This window comes from Etheostoma spectabile, chromosome 12 (assembly GCF_008692095.1).
Source record: "Etheostoma spectabile isolate EspeVRDwgs_2016 chromosome 12, UIUC_Espe_1.0, whole genome shotgun sequence".
Lineage (NCBI taxonomy): Eukaryota > Metazoa > Chordata > Actinopteri > Perciformes > Percidae > Etheostoma > Etheostoma spectabile.
In genome coordinates, this window is record NC_045744.1 from 17449600 (window position 1) to 17471139 (window position 21540).

The 21540-nt window shown below is 40.8% G+C and overlaps 1 protein-coding gene across 1 annotated transcript; it reads left to right on the top strand.

The window, feature by feature from the left end:
* Window positions 1-5206: 5206 nt before the first annotated feature.
* LOC116698774 (kidney mitochondrial carrier protein 1) lies at window positions 5207-11699 on the top strand. The gene is made up of 9 exons (XM_032530920.1): window positions 5207-5448; window positions 5564-5711; window positions 5952-6046; window positions 6315-6400; window positions 7820-7915; window positions 8167-8291; window positions 9461-9584; window positions 10085-10165; window positions 10674-11699. Exons 1-9 carry the CDS (start codon window positions 5385-5387, stop codon window positions 10713-10715), a joined length of 861 nt encoding a protein of 286 aa, XP_032386811.1. The 5' UTR covers window positions 5207-5384; the 3' UTR covers window positions 10716-11699.
* Window positions 11700-21540: the final 9841 nt, after the last annotated feature.

Genomic DNA, 21540 nt, shown 5'->3' on the forward strand with positions numbered 1-21540 from the left:
GTGAGCAACCTTCCGCTCTTTGGAGGCCTTGATAAGGGAATCCTGCTGACAGGGCAGTAACCCTGCAGAGGCTGGATGCTTAGTGGACAATCAGAAAGCTCAAACCAAGGTAATCACCCCCACAAACGTCTGCCGATGCTCACGTGGTATGATGAATAAGGGTTACATGTTGTATAAGTCTTCTCACAGGAGGAAGATTTACAGAAGTCTTACTGAATCGTGGGGATTTGTGATGACGTCTTATAAGAGTTCCTTATATGGTGTCAGAAAAAATATTAAACCATGGATTTGTGCAAATAACTACAACTGTAAATATAGGTGTGGAAAAACACTTTGGTTTCTTGCGTCACTGTGATGTGTGGATTTTGTATAACTGACGCGCACCTCTTTCACATCCAGTCTGGATGCAGATTGGAGGAGCTTGCAGGTCACAGCTCACCTCTGGCCAATCAGAAAGCAGCATGTCGCATTCATCGTCGTAGCAATGACTTCACGCTGTCAGAGCTGGAGGGTGTGAGGAGAAGAGTGAGACAGGGCATGGTAAACAACTAGGACACACACACACACACACACACACACACACACACACAAACACACACACACAAACACATACACAAACACACACTCTAACCATAGTGGACAAGCTTTCGCTTCCCATTAAGTTCAGTGCTGCCCTGAGGATGGGGTAAAAATACTTCACCACAAAGAAAAGACAACCAGTGTGTGTGTGTGTGTGTGTGTGTGTGTGTGTGTGTGTGTGTGTGTGTGTGTGTGTGTGTGTGTGTGTGTGTGTTGTGTGTGTGTGTGTGTGTGTGTGTGAGTGTTTGTGTGTTTGTCTGTGTGTAAGGCATTACAATTCCCTTAGCACTGATTATCCTCTTTAAATAATTATTTTAATTGAGGAAACACAATTAGTATAATGTTGATGGTTCCTATTTAATGCTGTATTAAAAAAAAAGAGGCATATTCAATTCTACACAAAATTAAAAATGCATCCGCATAAACTGAGATAAAACTGTGCCCAGTATGGAAAGTGGTGTAAAGCATTTGAAAGCACACTGGTTTAGTCATGTAATCTCCTTACAGTAGATCAACAATTACTGGGTGCATAGAATTTCCAACCATCTTTGAGTCTTTCTCTCTAAGATGGAGTTACGTGTATGTATTTCCTGGAGGAAAAAGAAGAAAAGGAATGAGCGTTCCTCTATCTAGGACATGTGTGGGTATTTAAACCCTTCAGCATGAAAAGGCACCTAGTGCCTGAACACCCCCCTTGACTTCCATCAGCATCACACTGTCAATGTATTCCTGTGTCACGAGTGTAAAGGAATAGTTTGAAATTTGGGGAAATATGCTCATAAATCTTCACACCGAAAGTAAGACGAGAAGGTTGACACCACTGTCATTTGATAGAGGGGTATCAATACTCTCTTCTATTTCTTGCCAAGTAAGGAATAAGCCTTTTTACCAAATTGTCAAACCACTCATTTATTGTAGTTCAGACTGGTCCAATTTTACATGTAGGCCATAGTATTGGCTATAGGGTTGTTTTGTACACTAAGCACAGAGTTATCTAACATCACATGATTTAATCCATAAACATCCTGTCACACATTGTACTGGATTGTCTTTTGACCGCAAGTCACTTGAACTTACTGTCACGTCTTACAGTAATACACACACGTGCACACGTGTTTGTGTGATGCCGTGAATAGCTGATTTTGGCCGCAGTCATACACATTTTGTTTGAAGAACATGTGTTTCTTGGCCTAAGCATCTCTAAAGTGACTGTGTGTAGGCCCACAGGTGAAACAGATGACTGTATGTGCTCTCACTTCATTCTCCTGAATAACACAACTGTATTCTCCTTCCTTATTTTGAACACCACCAAACACAGTTATATCCCCTCCTCTTCTATCCCGTGTCTGTTCTGAGGCTCCTTTTGACAAATCACCACATTAAATGTGGCCATTTTTAGGGGCTCCACACTTCCCTCTGCTTATTGGTTTCAGATAAAACTGCAATATTTTCCATTCATCTATTTCCGTTTGTCGATGCTGTGCGTATTATTTGTCCGTGCACATGCCACACACACCCACTCACTCACACAGAAACATGCACAATTATACACACGCTCCTCTCTCTCCTTGGTCGTTAATAACGTACTGATGGCCATACTGTGGTCCGTGACCCATAGCCAACCCATTAATCAAACAATACAACTAGAATATAATTATAATAAATATGCTCTAGATGAATGTCTTGCAGTCAGGAGAATAGACCCAATAGACTAGAAGGACAAATGTGATGGAAAACAGATAAGATGAAGCCGAGGCATTTACACAAGCAAAATATTCTTCCTGTGGAAATTATTTTCATAAGCAGAGCACACTTGCACTCAGACAAGAACGTCGAATCCTATATGTTGTTGCTCGCTATCCGTTGTACATGCGTGTTGTCATTCAAATATATCTGTGTTTCCTAATTAGCTGTATGTATAGTGTCCACTCATTTACCAGGGATTGATTGGCCTACATTTGATGTAGTGCTTGTGTCACCATCACAATCTACTGAGCTTAGTGCTGTCAGTAATCCGTGCAATAGGCCTTGGCAATGCAGAAATATTATAATGATGTTGTTCTGACATCTAGTGGCAGACAGATAAAACTACAGGGGAACACAGTGGAACTAGATGTCTCTTCTGATGTAAAATCAATACCTAGTTGACATGTACATTTCAGAATTTCAAGGTTTTTAAAAACGTTTTTAGATCTGATTACAGGTTCATACCTCACCATGTTCAAACATGCTTTTTAGTTCTGGTCGTAGCTCTGGAACTGCCGCCGTTTGTTGATGTCTTAACGGTGACTTCTTCACATATTTGTCTCATATTTGTGAGTGTTCTTAGTTTTATGTCAGGTGTTTTAGTATTGCATTTTGGCGTTACACACTTTGATTTGTTGTATGTCTCTCCCATGAGGTTTATTTGTCTGTTTTCTTGGTATTACTTTGTGATTGGTAATTAGTTTGTGGCCAAGTGTTCAAGAATGTAAGCACCAAAAGGTTTGGATGTTTGAGAATTTATTTCTCATAGGTGCTCTTTGTCAAGTTTGGGAACACATTGAGATTCATTTAGTGTTGTTTACCGAAATGTTCCAGGATGAGAGTTGCTTTGGTGTCTTAACACGACACAAGTATTTATGGTGGTGTATAGAAACGTTTGGTTATGTCTGGACATGCTGTCTTGCATTGTCAGACCTTGGCATGCTTTGTGGAAGGGTTGTTCTTGTAAATCTGAACATTTTAAGTATAAACTGGTACAGTAACTGTCTTCCTAAGTGGTGATTGGCTAATGTTGATGTATGACCTCAATGTTTCTTTCAAGTGTCAGGTGACAAAGTCCATGTGTTTTTCATCATTTCAATGCTCTTTAAAGCTACATTTCTATTTCTATTCCTATTTTCTCTGGTAATATTGTCTATTTATGAGGGGTTATTAGATGTTTTTTTTTCATTTCCATGTCAAGCACTTTGTTTTGCACTCTTTGGGAAAACATGCTATTTCAATTTGTAGCGACTTCTTTGCAACTTCCATGAGCCGCTGAGAGGCTGAGTCAGGGAACAATCACCTAAAGGATGCAACGTTTGAATAATTCAGTTCCACCCTGTGATTTGCGTTCAAAGATTTATTGTCCATTGGAAAATAGAAAAAAGACAAAAGAAAAAAACATCCAGATGCATGAAAATACTGCCTAAAGGTGAACGTGGTAAGGTTTGATTTTGCAGTGATGCTTACCATCAACAGAAAATGCAAAAACTTAAATTCAACTCAACCCTTCTCTAGCCTCCACCATACAGGTGCACAAATGTGTAAATAGACAATGATTTTCCGACTATCACCCATGACCTCCTGTATCACGTCGTAGGTGGAAAAACTCTAAATCACAAATAAACATAATATACATGGCTCCCATAAAATTAAATTAGATCTGATTTTGAAAGACAGATATAGGCTAGAGATTGACATTAACAAGAAACATGAGATGTGATTAACAACATAAGAACATTATGATGAAAAATCTATAATAAAAAAAGACATACACACATTAAATAAAAAGTATAGCACCAAGTAAACATAAACATCTTAACATGTACTGATATTACTTTGCATGAGTACACAGTGACATATTGGCAAACTGGCACATTGACTTGATGGCTGTTTGGTACAAATGTGTATTTGTATGATGTAACATAATGACCTATTGGCATATGGTATTGCTATTAAGACACAATTACATATTGATTAAATGATGAAGGAAAAAGGTCTATTGGTGGAATGAAGAAATAAGCGCTTGTTGACTTGACAACTTAGTGTAGGGACTGTAATGTAAATTTGTAGACCTTAAATAAAAGTTTTTTTTAAAGAAGACATTCAAAAAGCCTGTAATCTTTGTAACACTGATGTAAGGGCAACTGATGAAAATTTAGAATGCCCCTCTATGTACTTTGGTATAAGGGAAGTGTTTAAGATGATTTTCAAAGAGCTTCATGACCTCCAGTGAGTCCAGATTCATATCATGTCTCAATCACGCACGGGAGTCATCCTTAACATAACCCTTCCACTACTACATAAAAGCAGATGAAAGCCACGCAGTTTCTTCTGGTGTTCAGTCCACATTATGCCATGTTCGGGTCATAAATACGAGTTCACATCAGCCCTCTGTAGCCTTGTGATGATTACAAGTGGGGTACGTAGGATTCTGTACTGACAATTAATTAAAAACATTTTTAAAAAAAACTTATGAACTTATGACTACTTTCAAGTTGGAGAAGCAAACGGTAAAGAACAGTGATCATCTAAGTGGGGTTAGTGGATTAGTGATATAGAGGCACCACTGATATAATGATAGGCCTATAGCCCGGTAGCTTACAGGAAATATATTTTACACATGATTACAGGGTATTTATTTACGTAGGAGAACCCCTATCTCCACTGTGTTCATGTGTGTGTGTGTGTGTGTGTGTGTGTGTGTGTGTGTGTGTGTGTGTGTGTGTGTGTGTGTGTGTGTGAGTGTAGGCCTACATAATCAAAATAAATCAAAGGAAAGGAAGCAACTTTGTCACCTATTTTGTGATCTCGTGGCTCCTTTCTACTGTGTGGTGAGGTTGCTTAGCAACATGCAGTGGGCGGGGACAGTGAAGACAGCGTCCAATGGAGGAGCGGTGGGCGGAGCTTTGTACTGTGAGAGGTTAGACGGGGCTGGACTTCTCAAACGCCGGCGGGGATTGAAACGCAGCTGCTGCAAACGTTCCTCAGATAGTATTCCTCCTGCCTTCCGGTTCACCGGTTGAATTTCACTGTGAATCGTTACAGTGTTGGAGAAAATGTCGAACGTCAACTGGAAGCCCTTTGTTTTCGGCGGTCTAGCTTCCGTGACGGCGGAATGCGGTGAGTGATGAGAGGAGCGGCGGGGAGGCCGAGCTGCGTAGATTACTATTCTTTATTTAAACCTCTGTTGTGATTTACAATCTCATAAGGTAGTATCCATTTTTTTTTGTTGCAGGGACCTTCCCCATCGACCTAGCCAAGACTCGTCTTCAAGTTCAAGGCCAAGTAGGCGACATAAAATACCGAGAGATTCGGTACAGAGGCATGCTCCATGCTTTAGTGAGGATAGGAAAAGAGGAGGGGCTCCGGTCACTCTATTCAGGGTCAGCATGCTGGATTTATGTTTTGTTTCTACATATTTAGTTAGTATTTCTTACACTTCCTTTTTGTGCACTTCCTATTTTTATCCCCGACCCTTTTGCACCCCCATCCACCCAAAGGGGGAGGGAGATCTGGCTTAGTTTTGCCTGTCTAAGTGTTTTATTGTTGTTGCCATGTACTCACCACAGTTGTGGGTTTATAAAGATGTCTTGTGGTAATTGCAATAAACTTTACCTTTACAGAATAGCTCCTGCTATGTTGCGTCAGGCCTCCTATGGTACTATAAAAATTGGCACATACCAGAGCTTCAAGCGACTGCTGGTTGATAGACCAGAGGGTGAGTCCCAGTTTCTCTCTATTTCTGACACACATGCACACTTCCGCATACATTTTGGCAGGGGGGGGTTACCTGCCCCCGTCGACACATGCACATTCCTCTTGAAGGTCGCAGGGTGTGACCTATTTCTGTGTTTCCGAATAACTCAGAACTACGTTTACCTGTTTGTGCCTCTGTAAAAACTAACTTCAACTGACTGCCTAATGCATTGTTTCAAATGCTGCTTGTTCACAGTTACAGTCTGCCTCCCATTCTTCCCCTCTTCCAGATGAGACCTTGCTGACTAATGTGATATGTGGTGTTCTATCTGGAGTCATCTCGTCCTCCATTGCCAACCCCACTGATGTGCTGAAGGTAACTATTTGCACGCAATAACAGTGTGTTGGTTATACTTGTTTTTGCACTTTGTCAGTATTTTCCCAAAGCTGTAGAGCCGGTTTGTTTTTCATAACTGCAGCAAGACATCTTGTAATTCTTCAACTGAAAAACACGGCAATCTTGTTTTGGAGTGTTTTTATAGACATGTGTGTAAATACTCATGCAGCCTTAGGTAAGATTTTACTTTAGACTTTTTTCCGAAGAACTGAAGGATTAAAATGCACGTTCTTGATAAGTCAGTTAGTGCGTTTTTAAATGCAGTTTGAAAAACGATTTTATTCGTGTAATATACCAATATACCACTTTCTCAAGCACCATGTAAACACCATGTAAAATTGGAGGGACCAAGCAGCCCCCTCTGCGGCCGCCGGCTAACGGGACACTTTACAGATAAGTTTTGTTTTAGATGGGCGTTAAAAGAGGGATTGATGGATAGATAGATAGTAGATAGATAGATAGATAGATAGATAGATAGATAGATAGATAGATAGATAGAGATACTGACCCTGAGGCTGAGACCTCAGGGTCTTAGGTGTTTTTGTTCAGAAGAAGTTTTATCACAGCTAATTTATATGACTGCGGTACATAACCTGTTAATAGACATATTGATCATATCTAATAATGGAGTGTTAACCACGGGGCTGGGATCTAAGAGACAGGTAGATGGCCTAGCTGAAGAGACCTTTAACATGAATTGCTAAAGGTATATAGGATAAAAGCAGTCTATGTCAGGTCTCATCGTTCTTTCTAGTAGTCCTGCGTTTAAAGGCTGCAGGTGTCGTCTTTTGCTTGCATGCTGAGTAGAGTGAAGGGCTTCTTAGTGCTATCAAGCATCCACCTTTAGATTATTTATAGACTGAGTGTCTGAGTCTTTTTATATGGTGTTCTGTAAACGACATGGGTGCATGAATATAATGTAGGTCTTGACATGCGTATCTGTACTCTACATTTTTAGCATGGCTTCCTATCATCATGCCATGTTAGGCGTATGGCCTCCCATCCACATGGCATGTTTATTTGGGGTTAACAGACAAATGGCAGTTGTTACAGGTTTGGAACATTGCATTTTCCTCACAGTGTGTTCTAGTTGCATGCGCCAAGTCTTCATGGAGCCAGACAAACCAAAACTGATCTGCACACAGCAGCCAATAAAAATGAAAACACGTTAAGCAGGGGCTGGGGATTTCTTGGAAATGAGGATAGAGGAAATACTTTACAACATTGTGCTTGCCAAACAATCCCTCTAACTTTTTTGGTTTTGCATTCTGGTGCTGGCCAGATTAATACACCCCCGTACTTGACTTGGTGAACCCACAGCATTCCACACTTGTTGTGTATCCTTTAATTAATTAAATGAATCAAGTTGATAGACATTACCTCTGTTTGTTCTTCCAGATCCGCATGCAGGCTCAGGGAAATGTGATCCAGGGCAGTATGATGGGCAACTTCATTAACATTTACCAGCAGGAGGGAACAAGAGGACTGTGGAAGGTACAAAACAATGCTTCATTTGCATTGCTAAATGACCTAAGGCCCTGTTCAGAGTTTGTGATCCAATCTCACTTTTCCCCTCCGCTGTATATGAAAATAAATTGGGTACATTCACACCTGTATTGAGAACTGCCCATGCACGCTAATGCCAGGTCTGAACTGGGCTACCGTTTCCATGTGTTACAGGTAGACACTGCTCTTTAATACTCAAATCATCAATCTTACAACACGTCCTTTTGTTTCTGCTTTAGGGTGTCTCTCTTACGGCTCAGCGGGCGGCCATCGTGGTCGGAGTCGAGCTACCGGTCTATGACATTACCAAGAAGCATCTGATCTTGTCGGGTCACATGGGGGACAACGTGTACACACATTTTGTGTAAGTTTGCAGATCCTGTCTCCTATTTGATGTTATCACTGGGAGAATGTTTTTATTTTTTTCAGTACTTTATGCCGGGTACACAGTAGATTAAAGGACTCCACAGTGTTGGCTGGGAAGTCAGCCAGGGTTATTTGGGCGGGTGGGGCTCCGTTTTTCTGGAAATTATGTTGATTGGGTCGTATACATACCTGTTGGCTCTGTATGCGAAAGGCAGGGGGTCCAGGAGTGGGTCAGTAAGGGTTTTGAGGTGTGACAGAACAATGCGCTCAAAAGGACTTCATAATCACAGAGGTCAGTGAGGTGTGAAACAATGTCTGTGAAAATAAGAGACAGCTGATCAGCACAATGCTTCAGGGTGGAGGGAGAGACAGTCTTGTCCAGTTGCCTTGCGGGAATTCTGAATTTTAACCAGCCTGTTATCATCTCTTTTGTAGATGGAGAGGGTCGTTGTTGGGGGAGGGGGCTCTGATGTAGACCGTAATGAAATGGGCCCTGTTGAGGTGTAGCTGGTGGAGGACTGTCCTACGGTCTTTCCAAACGAGAGTAGAACTCGTTAAGGTTGTTTGCCTTGGTTGTTGATGGAGTGGGGGGGGCTTATCTCTTGTAGTTTGTGATCTGTCTGAGGCCTCTCCAGACAGAAGCGGAGTTTCTGGCATATTTCACTACATTGCTAAACCTGTAATCTGAGGGGATATTGTTTATTTGTGATTTGAAGTCGGTGGGCCAGATTGGTGGGATGTAAAAAAACACTCTTAAGATATCTGACACCACAGGAGAATTTAGAAAAAAAATCTTTAGAACGATCAAAAAATCAGGGCTTCGCTGACCATTGTCAGGAGGAGGGAGCGGGCCCAAATCGTCTTGATTCTTGTGTAGTGTGCCTGGCATAAGAAATGATACACAGCCCTGTACAATATGTATGTGTTGACCATCGTCATTAGATTGCCTACTGAGCAGAGATATTACAAGGCACTACTACACACTCAGTGTACACCAGGTTAAATCCTCAGCCTTGCAGGAAATAACGTCTGTTACATTTGTGGCAGGAACACCACACACACACACACACACACACAACAGCAGCAATGACACCAAAGATTTAATTAAGGGACAAAATGAAGGAATCTACAGATTGTCATTTGAACCTGTGTCTTGTCGTCCCCCAGGTCCAGCTTTGCGTGTGGTCTGGCGGGGGCTTTGGCCTCCAACCCAGTGGATGTAGTCCGGACACGCATGATGAACCAGAGAGGAGTAGCTCTGTATCAGGGAACACTGGACTGTATACTGCAGGTCAGTCACTTTCCCCTTGTTTCTGTTTCAGAGGGACCACTCTACAGAATTCACAAATGAAGATCTGTTTATTCGTAATGGGCACTGCTGTTCAGCCCAATGTATAATGTCTAGGCGGGAGCTTTTAAAGTCTGAAAGAATAACTCTCAAAAAAGACATGCGCTAGGCAGGGTGGGACTAACAAAAATATATGTTGGTTTGTTGCATTCTGGAAAGTGTGACCCTCTGCTGCTTCAAGTTTGACTTTTTTTTTTTTTTTTGCCATTAAAAGTCAAATTGCTATGAAGGAGTGCCCATGAGTGAACGTTTTGAATTTAGCCTCCTGAATAAATATTTAATATAATGTAGTAATGTTAAATATCCAGATAGGACCTTAATGTCACTGATTTACTAACCCCAGTTTAAATTAAAAAGAAAAGAAAAAAATGCCTAGAGTACTTTAGAATAATCATCAGTGGATAATAAGACAAAATAGCATTTAACATGTTTTATTTTTTCAGACATGGCGCTCAGAGGGCTTCATGGCCCTTTACAAGGGTTTCTTTCCCAACTGGCTCCGCCTGGGACCATGGAACATCATTGTATCCTTTAACCATCTTGTTAGTGCTCCACTCTGTTTACATATGTTCTCTGTGATGCAATATTCATTAAGCTGGAGAAATCAGCAGGGGGAACAATTTGGACAATTCTGTTATGTATTCAGTGAGAAAAGATTAGCTTAATGCTAGCTAACACTCTTATATAACTTTGTGAAAATACTGCCTCTGTACCCCACTGCCCCTGGTTAGAGAGGATGGAGGGAAAGAGGGAAGGGTGGGGAGAGAAAAGGAAGGAGTGGAGAGTGAACTCTATGAAAGTCTTTCTGGAAAGACCAAACCGTTACGGGGGGACAAGAAGTTCTGTCCGGTTGTCATTGTGCGCCCAACCATGCCGGAAAAATATAATGAGATTATTGACTTGTTACAGCTGAGTAGTCTGAGGTAACAAGGCTTTGAGCTGCAGTACAGAAAGAGCCAAAATTCCTGTGTGCCTCCCATGCTCAAAAAAAATCAAATTTCTTGCCTATACGTTCCTTTACTCTGTATCCAGTTCTTCCTCACATACGAACAGCTGAAGAAGATCAATGTGTGACTGAGAGAACGAGCCGGGGAAGAAGAGAGGAGTATGTGCTCACGCTCCGAGACGAGCTAAGAGGACCAAATGGCTGGATAGCGATGGATCCACTGAATGTGGGAAGGGGGTTGATGTAGACTCTTGTATGAGGGTTGGCGTGAGAATTTGCCTAATTCCTGTTTGGGCTACACGTCTCCTAAAGCCTGTGGCAAGTGTGAAGGACACTTATTTTTAGCTCATCCACCCGCTATGTGAAGCTTAACTGCTCATTTCAATCTGATAATGACCCCTTAGGTTCATGTCACCTAATTTATGGGTCTGTAAATTGGAAAGACTAACAGTCCAAGACTCTTGTTTATTACACCTTTTTCAGCCAGAAACTGCTTTAAAATGGCTCTAAACTCCCAAGGGGTTTCAATCTTCTACACTTGAAGGTGGTCCCTAAATTGAGTGCCTTAGTTTGTGATACAGGTGGTCTGCAGTAGGTCCCAGAATGTGGGACAACAGCTGACAATTGCAGTGATCGTTCCCTGGGGGTGTGTGTAAAGGTGAAATTATGTATTAGTTTCCCTTGAGTATTGACTGTTAAGAGCCAAAACTACATCAATGTACTGTAATAAATAAGTTATATAAACAGTCTGCCCACACATGAGAATATGTGGTGAGACTAGTGGTCCCTCATGCCAGCAACAGCAGACAGGAAAGAAATAAGATGGGGGTCCACTCCATACGTTCTAGTTGTCATTTGTTATTATAGACCATTGAGACTGATTGGGGTATCTTAAGGGCATCATTTGACAATGTTTGTTGCTCTATGGCACTAAAACAATGTTCCACAGTTAACTATTTTCATATGCTGCATTTGCACGTTGTATGCTTATCTTTGAGCTTTTGTTGTAAAGACTAAATAGGCTGTCGTGTGTGAGGTGCCATTGCTGCCAAAGTGTACTTTTGATGTTGGTGTAAAAGGATGCTGTCGGCCTGTTTATTTGAAATAAAAGACAAAAACCCAGTATGTCAGTGTTATGGCCAGTGGGTGTTGATGGCACAGTATATGACACATGCCTTTGGTGTGGGAGACCTGGGTTTAATTCCCACTGCAATACACTAACCAATGTGTCCGTGAGAGGCGTGCAACCTCTGACTTACAGTTGGGTTCAGAATGATAGCAGTGTTAAAAAAAATAAAAAAGGGAATAATACTCAAAGTCCTTAGAATAGCTTTTAATTCCGTAATATCAATGCATTGGAACACTGCACATTCAATTCCAAATCAAAACATGACCAACATTGATCAAGTTTTTGTTATACCTTTACAGAAAGTGAAGAAAAAGTAATATTAGGCTGTTAAAAAAAAAAATGTTTTTACAAACTCAAACATTTACTGTATAAACTGAAATGTCTTAAGGGTTTGCTTTACTTTGAGTCACTGCGCTAATATTTAGTCACATGACCATTATTCCTGAAAACTGCTTCCCATCTGTGTTGCATGGAGCCAACCAACTTCTTGCTCCTGAGAACAGGTATTTCAGCCAAGGACGATTGAACTACATTCCACAATTCCTCTGCATTACTGTGTTTTGCCTCAGAAATAGCATTTTGGATGTCACCCTACAAGTGTTCTATGGGATTGAGGTCTGGGGATTGGGCCGGCCACTCCATAACATTAATGTTGTTCATCTGGAACCAAGATTTAACTCGCTTACTGGCGTGTTTTGGGTCATTGTCTTGTTGAAAGACCCATTTTAAAGGCAGTTCCTCTTTAGCATAAGGCAACATGACCTCCTTAAGTATTCTGATGTATTGAAACTGATCCATGATCCCTGGAAGGCGATAAATAGGCCCACCACCACAGTATGAGAAATATCTCCATATTATGTGGGGATACATGGGGGTGTGGCTTGAATTCAGTGCACGGGGGGCATCGGAAAAACTGTCTGCGGCTTCTAGACCCAAAAAGAACAATTTTGCTCTCATCAATCCACAGTATGTCGCGCCATTTCTCCTTTGGCCAGTCAATGTGTCCTTTGGAAAATTTTAACCTAGTCAGTACATGTCTTTTTTCAGCAATGGGACTTTGCGGGGTCTTCTAGCTGATGGTATGTAACAGTACTCACAGGTAACTTTCAGTCTTCTTTGGTTTTCCTGGATTTGATCATTGGTTGAGCCTTTGCAATTTTGTCCATTCTTCGATCCATCCGCATGGATGCCATTTCAAAGTATTTGAAATCATTTTGGCTGAGCAACCTACAATTTTCTTAACAACTTTTTAATCAAAGTCCGCTGTTCCTCAGAACGTCTGGAATGACCCACTTTGCTTTCAGTGTGAAATGCACGATAACCAGCATGCACAACATTTGCTTCTTTCCTTTCTTAAATATGGGCCATAACATTTGAACATGCCCCTTTAAATTACAGATCAATTACACAGAATGAGCAGCATGCATGTCATGACTGTTGGGTCTGTTGGTTTTCTATGACTTTCTAACACTTACTAGATTATTTGCCATGTAGAAATATCACTTCTACCCAAAAAATTGATTCATGAGGTTAGTGATGTTGGACTGCTATTATTTTGAACTCAACTGTATACACCAATTGTAAGTTGCTTTGGATAAGAGTGTGAGCTAAATGACATACAATGTAATGTTATGCTTTTTCTTCGCCACAGTGTGGCACTGTGGAGCTTTACACTGGCCCACCACAACCAGACCCAGTTGAAACTAATGTTTATGAGTCTTAAATTCCCAACCCTCAACTTTGAGGCCACAAATCTAGCACAGTTGTGTTTCTGAGGGATTTCCAAGTTTCTTTCAAACACACATGTACTTGCAACATCCCACAAACAATGGCTCATGTATTATTCAGAGGAATTGAAGATGTAATTATTCTCTTAGTGTGTGTGTGTGTGTGTGTGTGAGAGAGAGAGAGATTTAAGGAGTATCACCATGGGACTTATTACTTGTGTGAGAACTGTTATTGTTGGATCTGCCTCATCTAAGCCACTATCAGTGGCACTGCCCCGTTATTGTTGGTGCGACAGGCATGGCTGCGTCAAATAACTACATTTTTAACAATGCCACAGAGCCTGATGGAGGAGACAAAGGTCTGTATGCTGGTTTAAACACTTGTGTATCAAGGCCCAAACCCCTCCCTCACTGTCCAAAAGGCTAGTTGAATAATGTGTGGTGTGTGCCAGGATTTGGCATCTATACATTGGCATTATAGGCTACTGCCTGGCATCACGGCTCTGGCATAGTCCTCTACAAGCTGGACAAGTATGGCCACGGGGAATTCCGGCAGTCACAGACATGCTGCATTATGGGTATTATTTGTTGCCTGGCGCAAGGGTGCAGGGGGCTGGATCTGTTGTGTTCCATAGATCAGAGAGTGAGCTGTTGTGTCAGAGGAATGAGGCTCTGCTCTGCTCCAAACACCCTGCCCTTTTTTCTTCTTTTTTGTTCTTTCAGATGTTTCTCAGATGCGTACGCTGCTCGCTGCAACACACGGATAAATAAATGGATGAATAAATAGGCGAGCGGATGGAAATGTAGACAAGGAGACAAATCTATCGTAGTTCGTTGATCCATCTGTAACAAGGTGCATGCTGCTTCTGGACTGCACATTACTGACAAAGAAAAACAAATCACAGGTCTATTGCTGTTTCTTTTGCTCAACATTGTAGTTGAGATATGGGCTAAAATAACAGAACAGGTTTTTTTCTCAGCATTTGAAAGATGCTCAGAAAATACCTGGTGCTTAATTTGAATAAAATGAATGGTCCTCCCTTCCTGACAATACATCACATGCACAGATTTTGCATTACATCAAAATACCTTGCTTAGGAAGCTGTCTGAAACATCTTTTAAAAAAATAAATGCAGCCTTCTGTGCCTGTAGTGAACATTGTGATCAACTGTAGGCTACAGCTACATCTGTGAACAACAAGCTGACAAAGGGAGAATTTCAAACAAGGGGTGGCAATAGATCCCGCAAAAATCAAATGATGCTTTAGGAACGTCTTTCCCTGAAAAACATCACAGGTAATTGTATAGTAATTGCTTTACGCTTTCTAGAAATACAGAAAAAAAAGCTAATTAATTAGCATTTTCGAGTTGACTGAAACTTACACTGTCAATTTCTGTTGCTAGGGGTCTCTCAGTTGAAACACAGACTTTTCCTATGACCTTGTAAAGTTGATGAACACTACACCACCTTATATAACTCCAACAAGCCTAAAAACTTTTTTTGTTGTATTTTATCTATATTTTTGAATTTCCAGTGTTCACATACTAAAAATGTGCATAAAAACTGTTGGATGGAAGTGCGCCTAATGAGTCTCCACTATTACACTGTAGCATCTTTACACTGAATTTTGTCAGCTGGCTGTCTATCATCATCAATAAGAGACAGATTGGAGAAAGGTGCCTTCAGTTCTCGTCTGTTACCTTCATAAACATGAGCAGATGCCTGCGTTGACGATTCTTCTCGACTAAAACTCCTGATCCAAACAAACAACAGGCTTGCTAAATCACAGCTCGGCCGACCTACATTTACAATACACCACTGGAAGGGGACCGGGACCCCAGGGAGACAGGATCACAAGGATGAGCCGCTGGTAATGCTGCTGCATTGTTCCAATAAGACGCCGGGAACAGGCCAACAGAGTGAATGTTAAAGGAGATAAAGGGACGGGAGATTTATTCAATGTGTTGGCTTCTTTGACTCTATGACTCCAAGAGTTAAGGAAAAGTTACGTTGTATCACTTATGAAGACACTTTTAATGTTATTGTACATCTGGATGGTTTAAGTGAACTTGTTGGTTCTTTTTAAGAAACGGTTCAAGACTGTTCGAAGAACTGTTTATATAACTTGTTTAACATGTTTGATATTTTTACATTTCGACACTTTTCACAGAAATAAACAAGTGTGCCAATTTCCAATATCTCTCAAATCAACAGGCATTTGTCTACCTGGAAGTTATTTTTGTTCACGACGTCACAGTGATCCGGTCTATAGCCTACTTGGCAGATTTGCTAACACAGCCAAACATCAAGCAAGTGCAACAACACAAGCCATCTAATATTACTTACTGGCCCAACAGCAAGATGCCAGCCTGCCATCTGTCATGCAGCCTTATATTTTGTTGAGCTCTTGCTAATGACTAAAAGCCAGTCCGAGATTTACTGTTGCTCTGTCACTCTCTCCTTAGCTTGTTTTTCCTTTTCATAGCTTCTTCTGTCAACGTCCTCGGTCCTCGGTCTCTTTTCCTCGGCTACAGTTAGCAGGAGTCAGTCTGAGCACAAACCACTTCAGCAAACGTTTTAGCACTGTAGCGGCAATTTCTACCTGTGTATAGTATAGTTGTGACGTCACAACGTTACGGCTGTCCTGACAGCTCTTAAGGTTAAAGGCACCGTTTCTGAATGCAGGCTGTGTGCTTTTCTTTGTGAATTAAGCATTTTTAAGTTTTCACAGTATTTATAGCACCTCAAACTGCTTTATAATAAACAAGACATGGAAATCACACGTTTTACAATATGAGACCTTCAAGGTAATATAGTTACATTATGTTGCTTTAACTAAAATACACTTATACTCTCAGACATTAGAGTGGTGTCAATCTTCTCAGTTAACTCTGCAAGAAAGTGACTAGGTGTTTTTCCAAAATACCCCTACACACCTACAGGGATTCATGGTATGTCTCTGGTGGTAAGGCAGTGACTTTACAGTAACGCCATTGTATTTTATGGAGTTTTTATCTCTGTAACACAACTTTTTTCATAGCTCTTTCTAAACAATTGTTATAGGAATGTACAGCATGTTTTTTCATTCTTGGTCTTGGGTTAGCCTCTGCATCCAAAAAGTGGGTAAGCAAAAATAATAACTGCAGATGAGCAGGGAATACTGCTATCACCACGTCCTTGTTACACGAGTTCAGTCTTATGTAATTCTAGAGGATAAACACTAGGCAGAGCTCATGTGCTGTCTTCCAGCGAAACATGAAAAGAGAGGAGTAAACACACCATCTGCCTGTCCCCAACCACTAGTCTCTCTCTGCATAACCTGCTCAGTCACAGCTACCCTCATGTATATCCCAGCTTCTGATAAGGAATAAGTATGCAAATATTCAATGGTATCAGTTTCCTTGGACGCCTGATTTAAAATTCCCTGCCCTCAGGCACAGCATGCACAATCCACACACACACACACACACACACACACACACACACACACACACACACACACACACACACACACACACACACACACACACACACACACACACAGGGGCCTCTGATGTGTGTTGGTGGCGTTAGTGGGATTGCTCACTGACACCGAAACCCTTTCACATTTCACAAAATTTCACAAAACTGAAATTAAAAATAGAATATACAGTATATACACGTTATATAGAATGTGTTCAACCCACATTATTTAAGAGTGTTTGAGTGTTTGTTTTAGTAGAATTAATTTTGTAATGGTATCAGTTATTGATCAAGATATATTCAATATTATAATTCAGGTTTGTACAGTAGCAGCAACGTATCCAAGGTGTTTACATTACTAGGGTAACGCACGGAGGAAGTGATATCTACGTTGGTGACGTTGCAAGTTGTTCCTAATGGAGGAATTTTGTCAAGGGAAGTTCCCTTAACAGACATTCTCAGTTGGAGTAGGGAGTACTGTTTATGTACAGTACACTGTGAACAGAATGCAGCTTGTGATAGACTTGTCTCACCGTGATGACATCACTATGACATCATTGGGGTTATTTTCTCAGACTAAACAAAGCTCCTCCGGAGCAGTTTTCAAATGTTTTAACAGCTTCAGGGCTAAGTAAACTGAACTTTATGAGGGAAGTTTGTTGACATCACCTTTCACTCTTTACCTTATTTTCTCTATACACTATCAACTAGCATGATAAATAACGTATTGTTAGTTTTTAGCCTAATGTGTCATCATTTAATGCCAACTCACCATCTTGTTAGTATAAAAAATCTTTGCATTCACTGTTAGGATCTTCTTGAGAGTCAGATTCTGGTTTAAGTTTGAGGGACTAAGAGTAGATATTGCACTAGCTAATATATGCTGGCATCACAAAAAAAGAAACACTTGAAAGCATATGTTCACAAAAAACATTTAAAATTAGGAGTATATTGTGTCACTTTAACAGTTTCCTTAGATTAGATTATACTTTATTTATCCCACGACGGGGAAATTCTGTCGTTACAAGTAGCAGCATAGCAGCAACAGCAAAAAAAACAGAAAAACAAAACAATAACACACAAACAAGTAAGCACGAAAGAAATACAAGGCAAGAAATACAAGGCAAGAAATACAGGCAAGAAATAGACAATGAAAATATGGTAGACTGAGTAAGTAAAATGCCGTCAAACAAAAGGAATTTTAAAGTGCGGTTGCCATGATAAGAGAAACAATATTGCGGTGTAAGTGACGTTAAAAATTAAGTTAAGTTGAATGTGTAATTAGAGCAAAGAAGCAAGAGTCGGTAGCATTGCAGTCAAGAAGACATTTTCGCACTGAGTGGCTTCGTAGGTTCGACCATGAGTTGACCGTGGCAAATTAGCCAAATAGGCCAAACACTTTAGAGTTTCACAGATCAAAAATACACACTCTCTCTCTATCTGGAGGAGAAAGAGAGACATACACAGTATAACTCTTTTCCTAGCTCAACCAAAGAAGAGTCACATGTCTTGTGAAGGCATGAGGCTTCATATCATGCAGTAATCTGCTGAGGGAACAATCACACCACTGTTGCTGTAGACTGTCAGAGGTGAGAAGCCTATCACAACTCTCTTCCTCTCTCTCTTTCTCATAGAAGACACGCTCCACGTCACAGGTGCAATCTGACACAATTATTGCCTGTGTGGCAGGAAGCTCAGAAGCCGAAATGTGATCATAAACAAACTGTCTTCTGATCACACCCCAGATAAGTTACTTATTCCATTTAGACTGTGTGTTGTGTAAACTGTGTGTTATTTAGCAGTCATGTGAACTAAAAAACTAATAATAATGTAACAACTGAATTCCTCGAATCAAATCAGACACACAGAAACTCATACAAATGCATTGCAACACAAGTCACACAATTCTGTCCTTATTGGGCTTTTTTGACATCTGCTAATACAGAGGGGCCAGTGTACTTGTTTAAAGAGGTTACTCTTCAATGGTTGAGACACACACAAACACACACACACACACACACATACATACACAAAGATCAATTTTTCATGCACACTATGTGTAATACGTTAAGTAGATTTGGAAGGGTGGGGGTGACATTACCATCAAACTGTGAATATGAATGAATCGCCTACTGGATACATGTAAACATTTCTGCTAAAGGCAAATGAAGGTCTGTTTCTGTCATGTTCACAGGGAAATACAATGTGTGTGTGTGTGTGTGTGTGTGTGTGTGTGTGTGTGTGTGTGTGTGTGTGTGTGTGTGTGTGTGCGTGCGTGTGCGTCTGTGTTTGACAGGTTTTTACTACAAATTCTCTAATTTCTAAATTGAAATTGCTTGATTTGGTCTCTTGATAAGTTGATGCCTTCTGTACAACATAATTAATTATTCGCGACTGACTTAACAGCCTTGTCTCTTATATAAGAAAAGCACATTTAAATGCTTTAGATGTGCTAGTCTAGAGCCATGATAGAAGACTTTAGCTGTGCTTTTAGCTAAATGCTAACATTGGCATGCTGACGTGCTCACAAAGACCAATGCTAAAGTTTTTGCAGGTATAATGTTGACCATGTTCACCATCTTGCCTGTTAGCATGCTAACATTGGCTAATTAGCACCAAATACAATGTTGAGCTAAGATGTCGTTTTACAGTTTTACAGATATTTGGTGTTGAACAAACAGACATTACAACCTCAAAATGACACTATGACATGTTAAAGTGTCACCGTAGCTATTACAATTCATCTTGAGGGGGACATGAATCCATCGCAACTATCTACTCTTTACTCTTACGGAATTATTTATCACATCGGGGATCAATTTATCTTTTCATCGTATGAGTAAATTTAAATTAGCACAAGGATTTCTTCTATTTTGTGTCTCAATGGTTGGGGAGTTTGATGTTCAGTGAAAACCCGTTTGTCTTGGATTGACATGTGCCGACTCTGGCCATGATGGCAAAACAAACTCTGTGTATTGCCTTCTCATAGTACATTTGTCGTCATCTCCATGGATATTCAGGGACACACACTGTACTAATGTTTCTACTTTCAATTAAAACAATCCCCAAGGAGGAGATGCAGAAAAAGAAAACCACACTGGTCAAAGACTTTTAAGAGATGCAGATGCTTTTGCAAAAGCAAATAAGTATCAGAAGGATAGTACCAACACTTTTTGCATTCAATTTAATAAACTCCACCAAAAGGAATGCAGAAAGCACACTTACATTTGGTTTGTGTTTCTTTATGATCACGTGATAACCATCTGTGGATTTGACTTATTCCCAATATGTCTGCTCTTCACCCAGTCTTGAAGTTGAAACCAGAACAGTGCAAGTTTTTTGACAAACAAAACACGCAAGAATTGTGTCAATCACCCTTCCAAATACCATGGATATAGGGCCACGCCAAAACACTTATTTATGAACTGGAATACTCAATGGAAAATAAATCTCAGAATAAAAGAGCACAAAATGGTGTCAACATAAAATAAAGCGCTTTCAAACCGGAGAGCGGAGTTCATTTTGCAACAAAAACAAAATACCTTCACCCAGGAAATGCTTGTTTGCTCTTCGGGAGTTTTATCCAGTTTTAATCCAAACCACGATCTTTTCGCGCCCCGGAGCTCTGTAGCGGCTAAACACAACCAGCAACTGTCGCTCTGATTTTGTCGTTCTGTCTGGCGAGCACTGGAGAGCGAGCTGTACCCAGCATGCCATTTGGTGATGTAACAGTTAAAAGTGCAATAGGTAAGAATTTCTGTCGTGTTTGCCGAAACTGACCCTTTGCTCAAGTAGAAATACATGAAGGAAGAGGTAATTTAAAAAAAAAGAAGGGGTGGCCTCTAGCTCACCCAGTAAGAGCGTGTGCCCCATGTTGGGTGAGTCCTGCAGCGGCCCGGGTTCAAATCCGACCTGAAGCCCTTTACTGCATGTCATCCCCCATCTCTCTCTCCTTTCATGTCTATCAACTGTCACTATCCATATCTCTCTCCTTTCATGTCTATCCACTGTCACTTTAATAAAAGGGAAAATCCCCTCCCCCCCAAAAAAAGAATCCGGCTCCTCTGGCACCACCTACAGCCTGTAGTACAATTTGCAAATATCCACACTTCCCTGTTCAGATGCACCAATCAAGGCCAGGGGGGTTGTCTAACTGCGTCCACTGTCACTTTAATAAAAGGGAAAATCCCCTCCCCCCCACTGTACATGAACACACATTCATTCTCCCTTGTGGGGGGAGGGGCTTAGGAGACCGGTTTGGGCTTTAGCAAAAAGGAGCGATGGACTGAGAAGTCCTGGATCTTCGCAATCCTACAGCACCTTTAATAGATGCCCCCTCTCAGTACATTACACAGTGTGTACATACTGTAAAGCACCACTAATAAATATGTTTCCTAGATCTCATGAGCTCACACTGGACTCTGCACTTCCTTGGGTCTTCAACTGTACACAAGCCAAGTGTAAAGTCAATCACATGTACGGTTGTCGAGAAAATCGAAGGACAGACAGACTGCTTCCATTTTAGGTAGATAACACACTTATAATATTCATTTCTAGCACATCCATTATTAAATTGATGTGCTCAGTGTTGCTTTGGGTGGGTTTAATTCGAGATTAAAAGAAAATAATGGACTA

Bases quoted from the DNA above. Each gene is read 5' to 3' on its own strand.
- LOC116698774 (XM_032530920.1), top strand. From the start codon at position 5,385: ATGTCGAACGTCAACTGGAAGCCCTTTGTTTTCGGCGGTCTAGCTTCC. The intron at 6,047-6,314 runs GTGAGTCCCAGT...CCCCTCTTCCAG, and splicing joins GCTGGTTGATAGACCAGAGG to ATGAGACCTTGCTGACTAAT. The intron at 10,166-10,673 runs GTATCCTTTAAC...CTCTGTATCCAG, and splicing joins TGGGACCATGGAACATCATT to TTCTTCCTCACATACGAACA.